At 35.8% G+C, this 15,294-nt stretch overlaps 1 protein-coding gene across 2 annotated transcripts in view; it reads left to right on the top strand.

Moving 5' to 3' along the window:
* Window positions 1-15,294, top strand: part of PPP3CA (protein phosphatase 3 catalytic subunit alpha) — a 325,865-nt gene that overhangs the window by 288,190 nt on the left and 22,381 nt on the right. For both annotated transcript variants that reach the window (XM_059376542.1, XM_059376531.1), the window contains exons 9-10: window positions 396-521; window positions 2,838-2,912. In XM_059376542.1, coding sequence (XP_059232525.1) covers window positions 396-521; window positions 2,838-2,912 — 201 coding nt within the window. The remainder of the gene's footprint in view (window positions 1-395; window positions 522-2,837; window positions 2,913-15,294) is intronic.

Genomic DNA, 15,294 nt, shown 5'->3' with positions numbered 1-15,294 from the left:
TCTGTTCAAATATTTGTGGAGATTATTAAATTGTCAAACTAATTTAGCTATACTACACTTTTGTTAGGCTCATTAGATGTTAAATACGACTACCATGTTCTTGGCTGTGAGAAGAGCTTGACCAATTCCTGACAGACTTTTAATTAACCATCTTATATAAATATTTGCCAAATTGTAATGCCATTTCATATTAGCGTTCATATATTGTGCAGTTACATATTCTACTGAGTATAGTTTAATTCCCAATGGTATAAATATTTGTGGCTGATGAAGCTACTTGTCTTGATGTTTGGAACTTGAGTCACATAGTTGAATTCTCTGGATCAACTAAAGCCACGTGGGGAAGCAGAAATATGTGCATGTGAATCTAATGCCCTTGTGTTTGTTGTTTCCAGCTGCAGTATTGAAGTATGAGAACAACGTCATGAATATCAGGCAGTTCAACTGTTCTCCTCACCCATACTGGCTTCCCAATTTCATGGATGTTTTCACTTGGTCCCTGCCATTTGTTGGGGAAAAAGGTGTGTTGGGGAATCTTGAGATGTTCTTCATGTAATTATACAAGAAGGAAGGGGAAGAGATGGGGACTCTTCTAACCAAAACAATTCATGAGTTGCAACATGAGAGAAGTGATTTGAAAGTATGTCACCGTATATACCCTGTTCACAAAATGCAATGACTGAAATAAGGGGAAGCAAAAGCGATGAAAAATACCAGGAGTATTTATATCATCTCGTTGGAACAATGGAACCCTTTTAAAAGTAACAGATAGGGGCACCTGGGTGGCTTAGTGGGTTAAAGCTGCTGCCTTCGGCTCAGGTCATGGTCTCAGGGTCCTGGGATCAAGTCCCACATCGGGCTCTCTGCTCGGCAGGGAGCCTGCTTCCCTTCCTCTCTCTCTGCCTGCCTCTGCCTACTTGTGATCTGTCAAATAAATAAAATCTTTTAAAAGTAACAGATATATAGTTTTAACTGGCTTCAAGCTGTAATAATGGCTCCTTTTTCTCCTTACCCCTTTGTATTAATTCAAAAGTGCTATTAAGAGGTTACTATAGCTATGCCTTTCTCACGCTTCTGATGTTGATAATAATCATAGTATGATAGTGATCAATGGCTATAATAATTTGAAAGACAATATATACAACAAAAAAACGGTTCATGACAAATAGACCATCAGTGTTTGCCAAAGGAGACAAATTTACATCTAAAAGTTGTAGCTATTATCTTGTCCCAGTTTTTTCAAAAGAATTGGCTTGCCTTTCCTTCCTTCCTTCCTTCCTTCTCCCTTTGTTTTGTTTTCTATTTTGACTTAAACCTCAACAAAAATTTCAAGGACAGGCTGGCACCCATTGAGCCTGAGTGTTTAGGTCAGGAGGCCTTGGGACAGACCAGGTCATTCCTTGTGTATCTTGGCACACAGCACTAGAGCAGGTAAATAGACTTCAGAATAAAGGTAAGAGTTTTCACATGTTTCAGCATCCCCTCAGAGGGTTGTAGAGAAAAACTACACATTTTTAAAAATATTTATTTATATTAATAAGTATATGTAATATATTAATGTAATATTTATTTTTTATAATACTTGTGGGGGGGTTTTCCTTTAAATGCCCTACAATGGGCATATATAACCCAGAAGTTATGATTGGTCAGTGAATAAATCTTTCTTTCGGACACCAAAATAAGGCAAGAATCAATTTCAAGAGTCTCTGATAGGTATTCCCAGCACTACCCGTGTCACCACATTCCCGCCCTGATCAGAACACTACATGTGTTACTGTCCTCTGTTGGCTTTTCAGGAAACAGAAGCAGTGTGAATCCTGATAACTGTTGGGCACCCTTTGAACACCCTGCAGTTGGGTTGTTGCCATTAAATGTTCAGATTTTAAACATTTGTTATAAAAGAACCTATTCATGTATTTGAGTATGTAATTCACTTTTGATAATTAAACTGAAGCTATGGATTAGTGTTGACTACACCGGTGTTTTAATCTTTATCATATGTCTTCCACTCTAGAAGAACATGGATTTCAAATAGTACCTCTTGAGGAAATAGTGGGCAAGTTTCTTTTCACCTTCATGATAGAAACCAACCTAATTTTATAAACGGTTAAATGTAAATAACATGCATCTTATACTGTAAAAGTGATGCAGTACTAATTTCTGTGACAACACTTTCATGCAGTTTTATTGTCATCAATTTAGCCAATTGAATTTCTTGTTAAACTTACCTAAGTTTTATTGTTAAGGCTTTTTGAAAATAAAATTTAATGATGTATCAATTCATTTATTTTTTTTATTAGTATCCCTGAAACTACTTCAAATATATTAGTCCCTCAATCAGCATTTTTTATTAAACACAGAACTACATGCCTATCACTGTGCTGGGTTCTCTGGGGGATTAAAAAGATTTAAAAAGAGATCTAGCATTCATTGAGTCCCTGCAAAACAGAAGGTCTCAATGTGGTCTACATCTCGTAGCCTCATTGTACAACAAGTAAAAATTCAGAAATAGCCCTTTCCTCTTTCATAGACATATGGTATATCCACAGCCACATATTTGGTTGTCCATTGTCTGTTGACCTATGGCTAGTTAAATGTTATCATACAATTTCATAGACACAAGCTAATACTTTTATAAACATAAAGTCTGTGTAGAATCACAAAGCTGGTTATCTTTAATGATCTGAATTTTATAGAAACTATCTTGCAGGAGATTCTCTATACAATACAGGTAAGAAATGTTATTGCTAAGCTTGCTCATTAATAATCCCAGAGTAATCATTAAGGTTATAATAAAAAAATCTGAGCGTTTTTGCTTTTATTTTTTTCCTTTTTAGTGACCGAGATGCTGGTAAATGTCCTCAACATCTGTTCAGATGATGAACTGGGGTCAGAAGAAGATGGATTTGATGGTAAGAGACTTGAGCCTATGTGCTAATGCTGTTTGCCACATAATCACATGGGTGTCGCCTAGGTAACCCAAAGAGCAAATCTCTAAGATTAAGCTTATGTTAAATTATAACATAGTACTGAGAATGGAAGGTACTATATTTTCCATTTGATTTGAGGAAGTACATACACACACACACACACACCATGAAATAATTTTCCCATTACCCTGAAAACAGTGAACTATTTTAATAACCATCTTTCAATAGCTCACATTGCTAAGTGACTTTTTTGGCCCCTTAACAAAAAGAAAAATTCAACCCCATAGCAGACGTTACCATTTACTACGTAACTTTCGAAGAGTGCCTTTAGTGAAGTTGTTCCTGTCAGCTATTCATATTTTGATGTTTATGATAAAAGAAGATATTTACACATTGATATGTTGGTATTCATGTCAATACCAGTATTTTTTTTTCTACCTGTAATAAGTTACGAATAAGCTATGTCGCTTTTGTATTGTTGTTTAAGATACTATTTGGTATTCTGTTACCCTTGAAGAGTATCCTACCTCTGTAAGAGATGAAGACCCATCACGTGAAAGATGGAGAGAAAAAATTGCTGTGGCTCTTACCACGGCACTTCAAAATCAGTGCAACCTAACCAAAATGTAGTTGCAGGAAGAGAGTGTGAGAGCAAACCATATTTCCGTAAACATGAATAAGGACCTACTCTTTGTAGGGTACTTAGGATGCCAAGATGCCGGAGACTTCATCAAGTCGCAGTCTGGATAGAGAGACTGATGCATAAACAGAAAATATCAATGCAATAAGACAGATTATAAATTGAAGAGTGAATGTGGCAGCAGAAATTAGATATTGCGGAAATTTAAACTGATAACATGTTTCCTTTTTTTTTTTTTAAGATTTTATTTATTTATTTGACAGAGAGAGAGAGACAGCGAGAGAGGGAATACAAGCAGGGGGAGGGGGAGAGGGAGAAGCAGGCTTCAGGCAGAACAGGGAGTCCGACCTGAGCTGAAGGCAGACGCTTAGGAGCTGAGCCACGCAGGCGCGCCAACATGTTTCCCTTTTAAAACTGCACTTAAGTCAAATGAAAACTGAATGTGGTCCTTTCTGAAAGTTAGAAGCTAAACAGCATGATGTAATGCTTACTTAGATTTAATGCAGGTCACATCTACAAGTGCAAGATACTAATGCTTCAGGCAAAAGTAAAATAGAAGTACTCCTGTGCTCATATGAATTGAGTCTATAAACTTAGGTAGATGTGGAGTATCAAGTTGTGCCTATCCTTTCCCGGTCTTTCTCCTTTCTAGAACTTCTCCCAGCTTCATTACTTGTTTGTCTCCATAGCCTATTCTTTAGTCGTAGATCACGTTGCAAGGGTATGTATATTATAAGGAAAGAGAGAAAGTAATATATATAATACTTGTAAATATATATGAATATTTACTAGGTTAGAATTAGCTAACAAGTAGCTATAAGAACTTACTTCAAAAACTATATTCATATATTCATATATTTTGAAATATCTAAGAGTTCAATGGATATTTTATGCTTGATCCAGGTTCTAGATGTTTCATATGCTATAGCCACAGTTCGTTACTGATAACTCTTCCAGGGACAGTAATATCATTCAAGAGATAATATTTTTATCATGATTTTTATTTATTTTATCAGATTTTTCTTCTAAAGAAAGAATACCACCCTGGCAGAACGTAAATCTTAAAAGTCAACACACACTTTTGAATAGTTGTCTTTCCCTATGGTCCTTTTATTCCTCAAAAGAAAGATTAATTAGCATTAATACAATAATGTGCTTCTGTTAACAAATCTCTATTGCAGTCAGGTTCATTGGCCAATATTTATAATACAAACAATATGATAAAAATGTAACATAAATAGTACTGCATAGTAGACCTGTAATAAGATGTTTATAATAAGTAGACTATAATTATACATTAATCCATTCACTCAGCAAATATCTATTAAGCACCTAGTGTGTGCTAAGCACTGCAGCTAAAATGCCTGTACCAGTACAGGTGTTTCCTGCCATTAAACATTACCAAGACTAACTCAGTGCTTAGGTCAGCAAAAGTTCTCTTTAGCCACCCTCTTGGTCACTTACATGAAAGGGTATATTTTGTGACTTACTCTGCTTTAGAATAATTACTTTCAGTCATCATCCAGTTACTTATCTGCAATTGCTTTTAAGCCTGTTAATTCCAATTATGGAGTACATATCTTTCAAGAGATTTGGACATTTTTTTTGTTTGTTTCTAAGCAGACCACTGAAATTTCACTCTACCGTGCTTAAATCTTTAGTCGGTCATGCAGAGAAAGAGCTATGACCTCTACCTGATCTTTAAGCTCACATCTTATAATTAGGCCCTCTAAAGAAAATAGAAATAAAAATTTTAATTAAAAGTATGTTGAACTTAGGACATTATGCATTTTGAAGTAAATACTCAGAAATATTCTTTAGTGTCTTGTGTAACATGATGCAAAAACTATGAATTTCTTCAAAGGTACTCAAAGTACGAGTTGGAAAACTTTCCAGAACTCTGGAACTCTCTGAGATTATAGTTTATTGAGAATGTATATTGAAGTTTCTTCTTTTTGGAGTGAGGGGTGCAATATTATTTTTGAACTTGGGAGAAAATATCTCATTCCTCCCAGTCCCTCCCACATGCAGCCTGTAGTCTGTCTCTCTCTAGGGTCGGGCCCTCTGCTCTACCTACCAGGCTTCCAGGCTTATTGGCTACAGAGGTGGAAAGCAGGAATCAGAAGACCGCAAAGCAATTAACTGAGCCTCTTCCTTAAAGGGCTGCTAATTCTAAGGGTGGGTTTGGAGAGATGTAGTATTTCTTCATGAGTTATCAAGTTCTTCTTAATATTTTGTTCCATATTCAATGTCAACTGCAAAGTCCAAGGTAGTAATGATAACCTCTACAATCCATGACTATCTTTTTTTCTTATCAGATTGACTCCTTAGTGTCTATAAAGTCTAAGGCAAGTAGGGATTCTTTTCATTTCCTAGAGGAATGGAAGTTATGGGATGAGTTTTGGTTTTCCTTCACATTCCATCAGCTCCCCTTTACCATTTAACGATGGCGATAACAGAATCTGACACTATGTGTCAGGCATTATTCTAAGTCCTTTATATATATTCACTTCTTACTAATTTTGACCAACAAAAATTCATAATTATTAACGGTCATTATTTTTAACTACATTTACTAAGTGATTTATATTATCTCCTCCTAAAACAACCTGTTGATATAGATGCTATGATTATCCCTCTTTTACATTTGAAGTGATTGAGACTGGATGAGGTGAAGATAAAGTGTAGGGTCACACAGCTAGTGAAGTAGTAGAGCCTGGATTCAAAGTAATGTCTGCCTTGTTCTCAGACTCTTGAACTTTCTACAAACTGTGATTACAATGCTTGGAATCTTTTTCTTTGAAGCAGTGTGATGCCTTTTTGTTGTTGTGAAGAAACAACAGTTAAACATAATATAGTTTGTTCTGTTTAAATACACTATAAAATAAGAAAGTAGGTTTTTTGTACTATTTAGCCATGAAAGTCAAATAAATGGCAAATAAAACAGTTTCATTCTATCCCTTTAATTTTAGTTTGCTCCAAGAAGTTATGTGATTCATTATATTCAGGATTTTGTTGTAGCTGAGCAGACTATTAACTCCTGGCTCCTCTAGTCTTTGCTAAGTAGAAATCACGCCACAAATTTCTTCTCCTTAGCATCTGCCTTACAAATAAAGGAATTTGATAGCCTATCTAGAACAAGGTTGCTATTTTAAATTGGTCTGTGGTTCTTTAATGTTGAAAATAAAAACTTGTATTATCTTGTAAAGTTTTTAAACAGTTTAATACCAATGCATGTTGTTTGAGAATCTAATTTATATATATTGGGGTCTTTGTTTCCTGTTTCTACTTCTGATTTTGGATGATAAAATTATAGTCTGGTTTCAATTTGGGGTTGTTATTCACCAGACCATTTTAGAGAAAGAAGAAATCCAAATAGATGTATTTCTTTTGGGTAGTTAATTCACATTAATGAAGAAGACTCATTTCAGGCCAAAGATTAGAAAGTTATCCCAAAATTGGGATGGGGGGAGAGCTGACAGAAGTCAAGCAAACTGCATCATTTCAAAGAGTTCTTTATTGTTCATTATTACAACAAGAACATCTGGAATAGTGATAAGCATTAGAAACCTAATAACAGTTTCATGAGTTAGAAATATTTATTTATTTGGAACTTTCTTTTAAGTCCTAAAATCGTAGACTCTGAGATCACATGTGTGTGTTTGTGTGTGTATGTGTGTGTACACACATACATACACACAGACACAAGTTATGTTTGAGACTATGTTATGTGGCAAGTCTGGCTACCACAGAACAGTGAAGGTGAAACTGAAATCCTGTAGAATAAGAAAGGAAAGAAAAGAATAATAAAATGAAGACATTTCAAGCCAAGTATAGTTTCAGGCTGCACTGGAAAGACTTAATATCAAATTAGAATTTATTCCTCTGCTTTCATCTAAAGAGCAAACCACATGGTGGAACTCTTCTCCTTTATCCACATTTTTGCGTTATCCTAATATTAACCACAGACCAGTCACTGAATACGGGATCAGAGCAGTTTTTTGCAAACCTCTATGAAACCATCTAAATTTATACAAGAAAATTATCTCCCATCATCTGCTTTGAATTATTAGGTAATTCTTGATATGAAATATCATAGGTTCCAGAGTGTCTCCCCACTTCTTTTAGTCTAACTTAAAAAAGCCATTTCCAACATTTTGAAGGGTGAAGTTGGGAATTAGTGGCACTAACACGGCACTTGACTGGTCCCTGAAGAATACCTCTATAAAGGTTTGGTTATATTATTTTCTATCAAAACTGTGTTTAGTTGCCATGATGAACGTTTGCGATAAAATTTCATCTTAAAAACTCCCTTCTTCTGCCCTTGGCATCTGGCAGCAACACATATACCAAAAGCCATTAACCTAGAGTTTCTCTTATGGCTGCAGTTATTGTCATTTCTGTGCATCTCATAATATCCTTCTATATTTCAGGTTCCTGAGTTTGAAAAAAAAAAAAAAAGATGTATGTCCTATAATAATTGACAGTTTGGGGTAAGGGGAATATTAAGTTTTAATATAAAAAATAGAAACATCGAGGGGTGCCTGGATGGCTTAATCAGTCAATCATCTAACTTTAGCTGGGGTCATGATCTCAGGGTCCTGAGATGGAGCCCCACATCTGGCTCCCTGCTCAGCAGGGAGTCTGCTTCTCCCTCTCTCTCTGCTTCCTCCCTCTGATCCTGCTGTCTCTCTGTCTCTCTCTCTCTCAAATAAAAAAATAAAAATCTTAAAAAAAATTTATAAAAACCCCAAAATTTACCTAGAAGCATTAAAAATAAAATAGAAACGTTTAAAGATTTATTTATTTGAGAGAGAGAGAGAAAGAGAGAGAGCAGGGAGAAAGGCAGAAGGAAAGGGAGAGAGAGAATCTTCAAGTAGACTCCCAGCTGAGTGTGGGGTCTGACATGGAGCTTGATCCCAGGACCCTGAGTTCATGACCTGAGCTGAAATCAAGCCTCTTATCCAGCTTGCACCACCCAGGAGGCCTGAAAATAGAAACATTTAGATATAATAAATAAATAAATAAATAGCTTCAAGGAACACAGGGTGATATGATTCTTGTTCTGTCAACATTGACACATAACCTGAAGTTGGTAAGCTTGGAAAAATGCTTACAAAATGAACAAAGGATGAGTAGGAATATAAATTAGGAACTTGATAATGTATCTAAAAGTTGAGGTGACCAAATCAAAACAATGATAGTGTTAAGAATAAAACAAAGTGAGCTATTTCAAAGAATAGTCCAAGGACTTAGAGCTATAAATCAACGGGGGAAAGAAAAGAAAAATTAATTTGGGTGGTTCAGGCCTAGGGGTCTAGGAGGATGAGAACATTTATGGAAAAACAAGTTTCAGGAGAAATGAGTTTAAGTAAAAGGGACATACATAGCTCTGGAAATATCTAAGCGAGGTTTGGAAGTGGAGTCCTGGAAACTGGGTACAAAATCTGGGCTAGTGATAGAGGCTTAGAATTAAATGTCACAATCGACTCTATTGGCCTCTAAAGTTGCTGACATAAAAGGGTAAGATCAGAAAATTGCAGGCTAATCCTTTAAATTAACCCTTGTTGAAGCTGGGGGAAAAAGAGACAAAGGAGAGAAGGAGAAAGAAGGAGAGATCAAGTAGAAAGGACCAGGATTGTATACCAGTTCAGGCAGCAGCTGTTAAAAATATTTGCACCAAGTGCAGAAAAATTACTGTGAGATGTAAGTCTGGCCAAAATATGAAATATTAGGACATCACTATGCTTGTCAGATATCAGATTATTGAAAAGAGATGTTTATGGTGGCTGTGGTATTTATACTAGCTAAAAAAGAACATAGCAATCATTGGCAAAGGGCCAAAAAATAAAATTCAGAGTACCTCAATTTTCATATCATATTTTTATTTTATTTTATATATTTTTAGTTCTCTGTAAAAATACTCCTTTATGGAATGTCCTTTTCTGTATATGCAGGCAAACACATGGTTTCTGCCTTCGTTGAGCTGAGAGACTCAGGCAGCAAAAAATGGATTTTAAGTATTTTGTCTTACAGAGGCTTGAAAGGGTTGGGGGAGGGAGCATGCATTGGGACAAAATATTTGATAACTCAAGGAGAAAATTTAGAGGAGTTCTTCTTGTCTTTTACTTCTGACAAGGAAAAGAAAAACACCTTATGTATATTACTGCATTTGGATGTACAGCCATGTGAGAAATCCATGTAAGTTTTCCAGGAAATGATATGAAAAGATGAGTTTTAGTTGACTGTTGACCAGTGTTAAGTTCTCTTATCTTTATTATAATATTTGAGTTTGAGTGAGGTAATTGGAGAAAGGAAAGACATACATAGAAAGGAAAAATATTCAGTATTTTATAAAAGGTTTTGTTATTTTTTCATCAGGATTTTATGGATTACCATCGAGTTTAGTGTTGTTTTTTTTCAGTTACTTAATATTTTGGTCTATAATGTAGAGTATAAGCCATTTTTGTCACAATAAATGTATCCCTTGTACTCTGTACCATTTATAGTAAGGTAACTACTTTTGTTTTTTTATCATGGTTATACCATAAAAAGGAAGCAAATAGTTTATATCCAATATATCATTAAAATTGAAACATGTGTAAAAACATACACAGGGGTTTCCTACATAGTAGGCTAGAAATTCCCATCGTATTTATAGCTATTGGTGTTTTGGGGCCTTGACTATCAAACAAGGTGCCTGGGTAGCCATCATATTGTAATCAGTATCGTCAAGTCTAGCTTATCATATTTAGTTGCAACAATTAAAGTCCTTTTAAGTTGCTAATTAAAATGATACATCAACACAGACATTGAAAGTACTGCTTTCCCTTCATATTGTACTACCATGATTTTGCACAAATGTGCTTCTTTATTACCTAGCCGGATTTTCACATTACGAAGAAGTCAGACTTTGCAGAACAAAGTAAACATGAAAAAAACAGCCATATCATTATTGGTATTTGGTTGGATCGTGTCCACCATTGGCTAGAATATTATGCTTACAGTAAGATAATACTCTCAAATTTTATGTTGCATTTTCAGAGACACATGTATTTTACACATGTACAGTATTTATACCCAGGTTTAAAAATCATTAATTTTGTAGTATTTGAGCCTTCCTCCAACTAGTGTTGACATTGGCCAACTTACACTAAACATTAGCTATTGCGTATCTAAGCATACATTTCAACTGAATGTATTTGAGAAAGAAATATGAGAAATTTGAGAAAGAAACCTGAATACATTCTTTATTTGAAAGGAATTGAAGTAGAGAGCTCTTTTTCCTCGATGAAGGCAAAGATTCTGTGTATATGTCTATACTTTAGAAAAACATCACTTCTCACAAACAAGGTTAAGGTAATTTGGATGTGAGAGAGGCATTCTTCACAAAAGGGACTAGAGTGGTAATGGAAGCTTGCTGGAAAGTGATACCATAAGAAAAGATAATTCGTCTTGTATTTTTGGCAGAGCTTTCATGATTCTCTTTGTACTAAGCCATTTTATGGGTCCAAGTTGTCTACCCGAAGTACTTATATGAGAATAATTATTAGTTAATTAACAACTGCAGACAGAGTTGTTGTGAGTCCAACGTTTGTAAAACATTCTTTTGATAATAATCATTTGATCTCTGATAATGAGTCTAAGGACTTTATGAAAAAGTGAAATAAGTGCTCAGAAAATCTAGATTTTAAAAATATTTTTCTATGAGTGTAGTCTGTTTGGGCTCTTCCTCTTTACGTATAAAACTTTTACTATACTTTTACTATAAAACTTTTCTTCCACTTTTTCTCAGCATAGAAATAGACATCTTGGTTATATTTTGTCAGCCCACCTTTTGGAAGTGTTTCTTTTCCCTTCCCTTCCCCTAACCCTTTCTCTTCCCTCCTCCCTTCCTTCCTTCCTCTTTCTTTCTTTCTTTTTTTTTTTTTTTTTTTTCCTGAAAAGTGAAACCAGCAGCATCCTGGCTGCCAGCATTTTCCCCTAGTAGATGTGCCATTATCTGGGGCCCAGCCTTTAGCCTGGTTGGCGCAAAATAAAACTGAGGTCCCAACTTGGGGAGCTTGATATTAACAAAGATCACACAATCAGTCTTTTAATCTACAGTGAGAAGTGTGAGTGTTAGAGGAATTGGAATGTCCACCTCTCCACAAGCATTTCCTTCTTCTTAATAATAATTGCAAACATTACTAAGTACTTCTCATGGACCAAAGCTCTGTGCTAAGTGCTCTAGCAGGTAACATGGTATTGGGCACACATTTGTTAAATGTTGGGAGTGAATGAACACATTACATATTTAATTCTTCAACCCACCTATGAAGTGTATCAGTCAACCTGCTACTGTAATGGATTTTGGCTCTGGGTCAGCACTTTTCAGCTATTAACTTTAGGCAAATTACCATCTCTAGTCCCTAGAATCATGCTAAGGATGGTGGAGACTAATAGTACTTCCTCTAGTGGTTGTTGTGAAGGTTATATGAAATAATGCAAATAAAGCACTTTGAACCTTCTTGACTTTACACAACCTAGACTAGAAACCTAGTCACCTGTCCAGGACAGCACAACTAGTGAATGGAATTGCTAAAGCTCAAACCTACGTCTTTTATTCCCAACCAAAATTCTTCACCATGGTTCCCTTTTCTCCCTCCCACTTGCCAGTATCTTCAGGTCTTCAGACAAGTGAACGAGCTGCTATTCATGATCTAAAGCCTTGCACTAGGGCCAGAACCTTTGAAGCCTTTGCTCCCTGGACAGAACTTCCCTAGACATTTCAGATGTTTGCCTCAGCTTCTCTTCTGTACTCTGCCTCTGTGGCCCACCAGCACATTTTTGATTGGTGTATCCCCTTCCTCTGATAAGATAATAATATCTGTAGCTATTGTTTAAGTCTCACTTAAGTCTCCTGTACATGCCTGTGTGCTGATCATAGGCCACAACCCAATGCTCATTTCTTTATTCTCATTCTTGGGCAAAACATCACTGCATTCCCCATGTGCTGGCAAAACACCCACCTAGGTCTTGAGGAGCTCCAGAAGACCTTTGAGTGGCTTTGTTTCAGATAAGCTCAATACAGACCCATGCCTCCAGGTGGGATGTGGCTGGGAGGGGTGTGGGGGGAAACGGTCTCCACTGTCAGACCAATGAGTTGCCTTACTTCTCTCGGCCTGTTTTTTTATTGTGCTATCAGATGATGCTCAGTTCATTTTCTATCTAGCATATGACACGTAGGACCATGAAACATATTTTACGCTGTCCATTTCCCCCCTTAATTTGTATCATTTCAGAGATAAATTTAGTTTGGACGGTTTAAATGTAGTTCTAACATTTGATGAATGCATAAATCCATAAGAGTCCAGAATTCCCTTCTAGTGCGTGCATCCTTTTGGCATTTAGCATACAGGCACAATGAGGTCCTTAATAAATACCTTTTTGAACCGTTACATCCTCACCTATACACAGAACAATCCTGGATAGCTTGGACACCCAGGCATTATGATTGTCTCTCCCATAGCCAAGAAGTCTAAATTTTTAACTCGGCATTTATTATTTTATTTCATTTTGCTTTGATTTTGACTTATCAGTTTACAAATTTGATGTGTTTCTGATATGACAAAGAGGCCAGTCTGACCTGGCATGTGAAATCCCATTAGCTTCTACTTTGGTAGAAATAAAGTATAAATAAAGTATAAATCAACTCAAATGTTCTTTGTAAGGTATAGTTTGACTATGTGATGGTTTCTTGAAAAATCAATGGAAGTTCTCCAATGTACTTTGAGATCTTTTAATTTTTACCCAAGTTAGATTTATGTGTATAGCCAATTTCTGCGATTCTTCTGAGGAGTCCCTGAACAGATGGGACAAAATGTCTCAGAGAACAAAAGTCCGTGAAATCAAATTAAAACTTGTAAACAGAAGTAACTTTTAATTATGCAGGATAATCAAATAATGACAGTTACTTGACATTTGGGAGTAGTCTTTACATTTTTAAGATTTCCTATCCAGATAATTCATTTATGTTTTATGACAAGAAAAGTGGGGAAAAAACAGTCTAGGCTGTACTGGCCTTTCTTGGAATCCATTACATAAGAGAGGCTTTTTATTTTAAAAAAATATATATATTTTAAAGGATCTTCTGTTCCTTTCAAAATAGGATATGAGACAGAATCATCTTGTGCCAAATATCACACTATTGCAGGGTCTCTTACGTGCTGAGATTTTAGTTGAACTAAAAAACATATGGGAAAAAATTGAGACTATGTGGTTTGGAGTGAACATGGAGTGAATAGCCATTATATTCCAATTTTATCACCTATGTATATGTCATATAGTAGAATAAAAAACAAAATCAAAAAGTATTCCAAATATTTTAGGTTATGATCTTCAAAGAGATGACGTTTTACAGGATATATTGAAATCTGTGATCCAGGGGGTGTTTTCCTACCTCACGGAGTAACCTACGTAAGCAGAAGGAGAACTGTTTGGTGAGGGCCAGCACCTAACAATCTCTTTGGACTAGATTTAACTGGAACTTTTTGTCAAGTGCTTGAGCAGTACAGATCTCCAAGTATGGCTAGTCAAGGAGCTCTTCTGGCAGCCATCAACCCTAGAAACTGAGCCATCACTTTCTTGATAGAGCAGCAGTCTTCATGCTAGAACATTTGTACTACTGGGGTTACCCACGGACGTCTCAAGGGGAGTTTCAAGGGAATCCATTTTCTCATCCTCAGCTTACAGATGTCCTCCTTCCAAAAACTCTACTGAGCTGGAAAATTCAGGCCTCATTATAGCTTCTCCTTTTCCACCTCTTCTTTCTCAATTGTCCTTCTCCAACTTTAACAGAAAGGCATAGGTCTCCAGAGACATCACCATTGTAAACCTTGCCTTGACATGTTTAGTACTGGGTACCAACAGAGAGATGCTGAAGACTCAGTGTCTAGAAATCTCCTTAAGCAAGGTGACATAACCACCCCCCATCTTTGTCACTAAGGGATGCATTCCAATAAAACTTTATTTCTATGCTTTTAACATATTTTTAAATATTTATCATAGATTTATGCTATCTAGCTCATTTATGTACTACTAATAATTGTGATCTTGATTACAAAGGAATTTTTGAACACTTAGGGCTTCATTGTGTCAGGAATTTTTTTAAAAATACATTTAACTCAGGGGCACCTGGGTGGCTCAGTCAGTTAAGCATTTGCCTTCAGCTCAGGTCATGATCTTGGGTCCTGGAATTGAGTCCCATGTTGGGCTCCTTGCTCGGCAGGGAGCCTGCTTCTCCCTCTCCCTCTGCCTGCCTCTCCCTCCTGCTTGTGTGCTCTCTCTCTCAAAAATAAATAAATAAAATCTTGTAAAAAAAAATAATAAAAAATATAGTTAACTTAGATTTTGAAACATATTTTTGATAATAAGATACAGAGTAGTCATAAAACTATTTTAAAGTATAAACATATAATTCACTAGATTAAAATCAGAGAAATGGAAATGGAAATAGAATTTCAAAGAGAAATAGGACTCATGTACATTTCTACGTGTCAATGAGTATCTTGTTCGTGGACTTTTTTTTTCTTTAAATGGGTGATGATGGGATGAAATTGTTGTGACATTTATATGCCATTAGTTAAAAAAAAAAAAGTAATGCAGTCATTTTAAAAATGGAAATATCTATTCTTTACAACTATTTAAATTTAATGGTGGGGATAGTATACTTTGGAGGATAGT

Source organism: Mustela nigripes, chromosome 1 (assembly GCF_022355385.1).
Source record: "Mustela nigripes isolate SB6536 chromosome 1, MUSNIG.SB6536, whole genome shotgun sequence".
Taxonomy (NCBI): Eukaryota; Metazoa; Chordata; class Mammalia; order Carnivora; family Mustelidae; genus Mustela; species Mustela nigripes.
The sequence above is the reverse complement of the archived record's forward strand: the minus strand, read 5'-3'. Positions and strand labels throughout refer to the sequence as shown.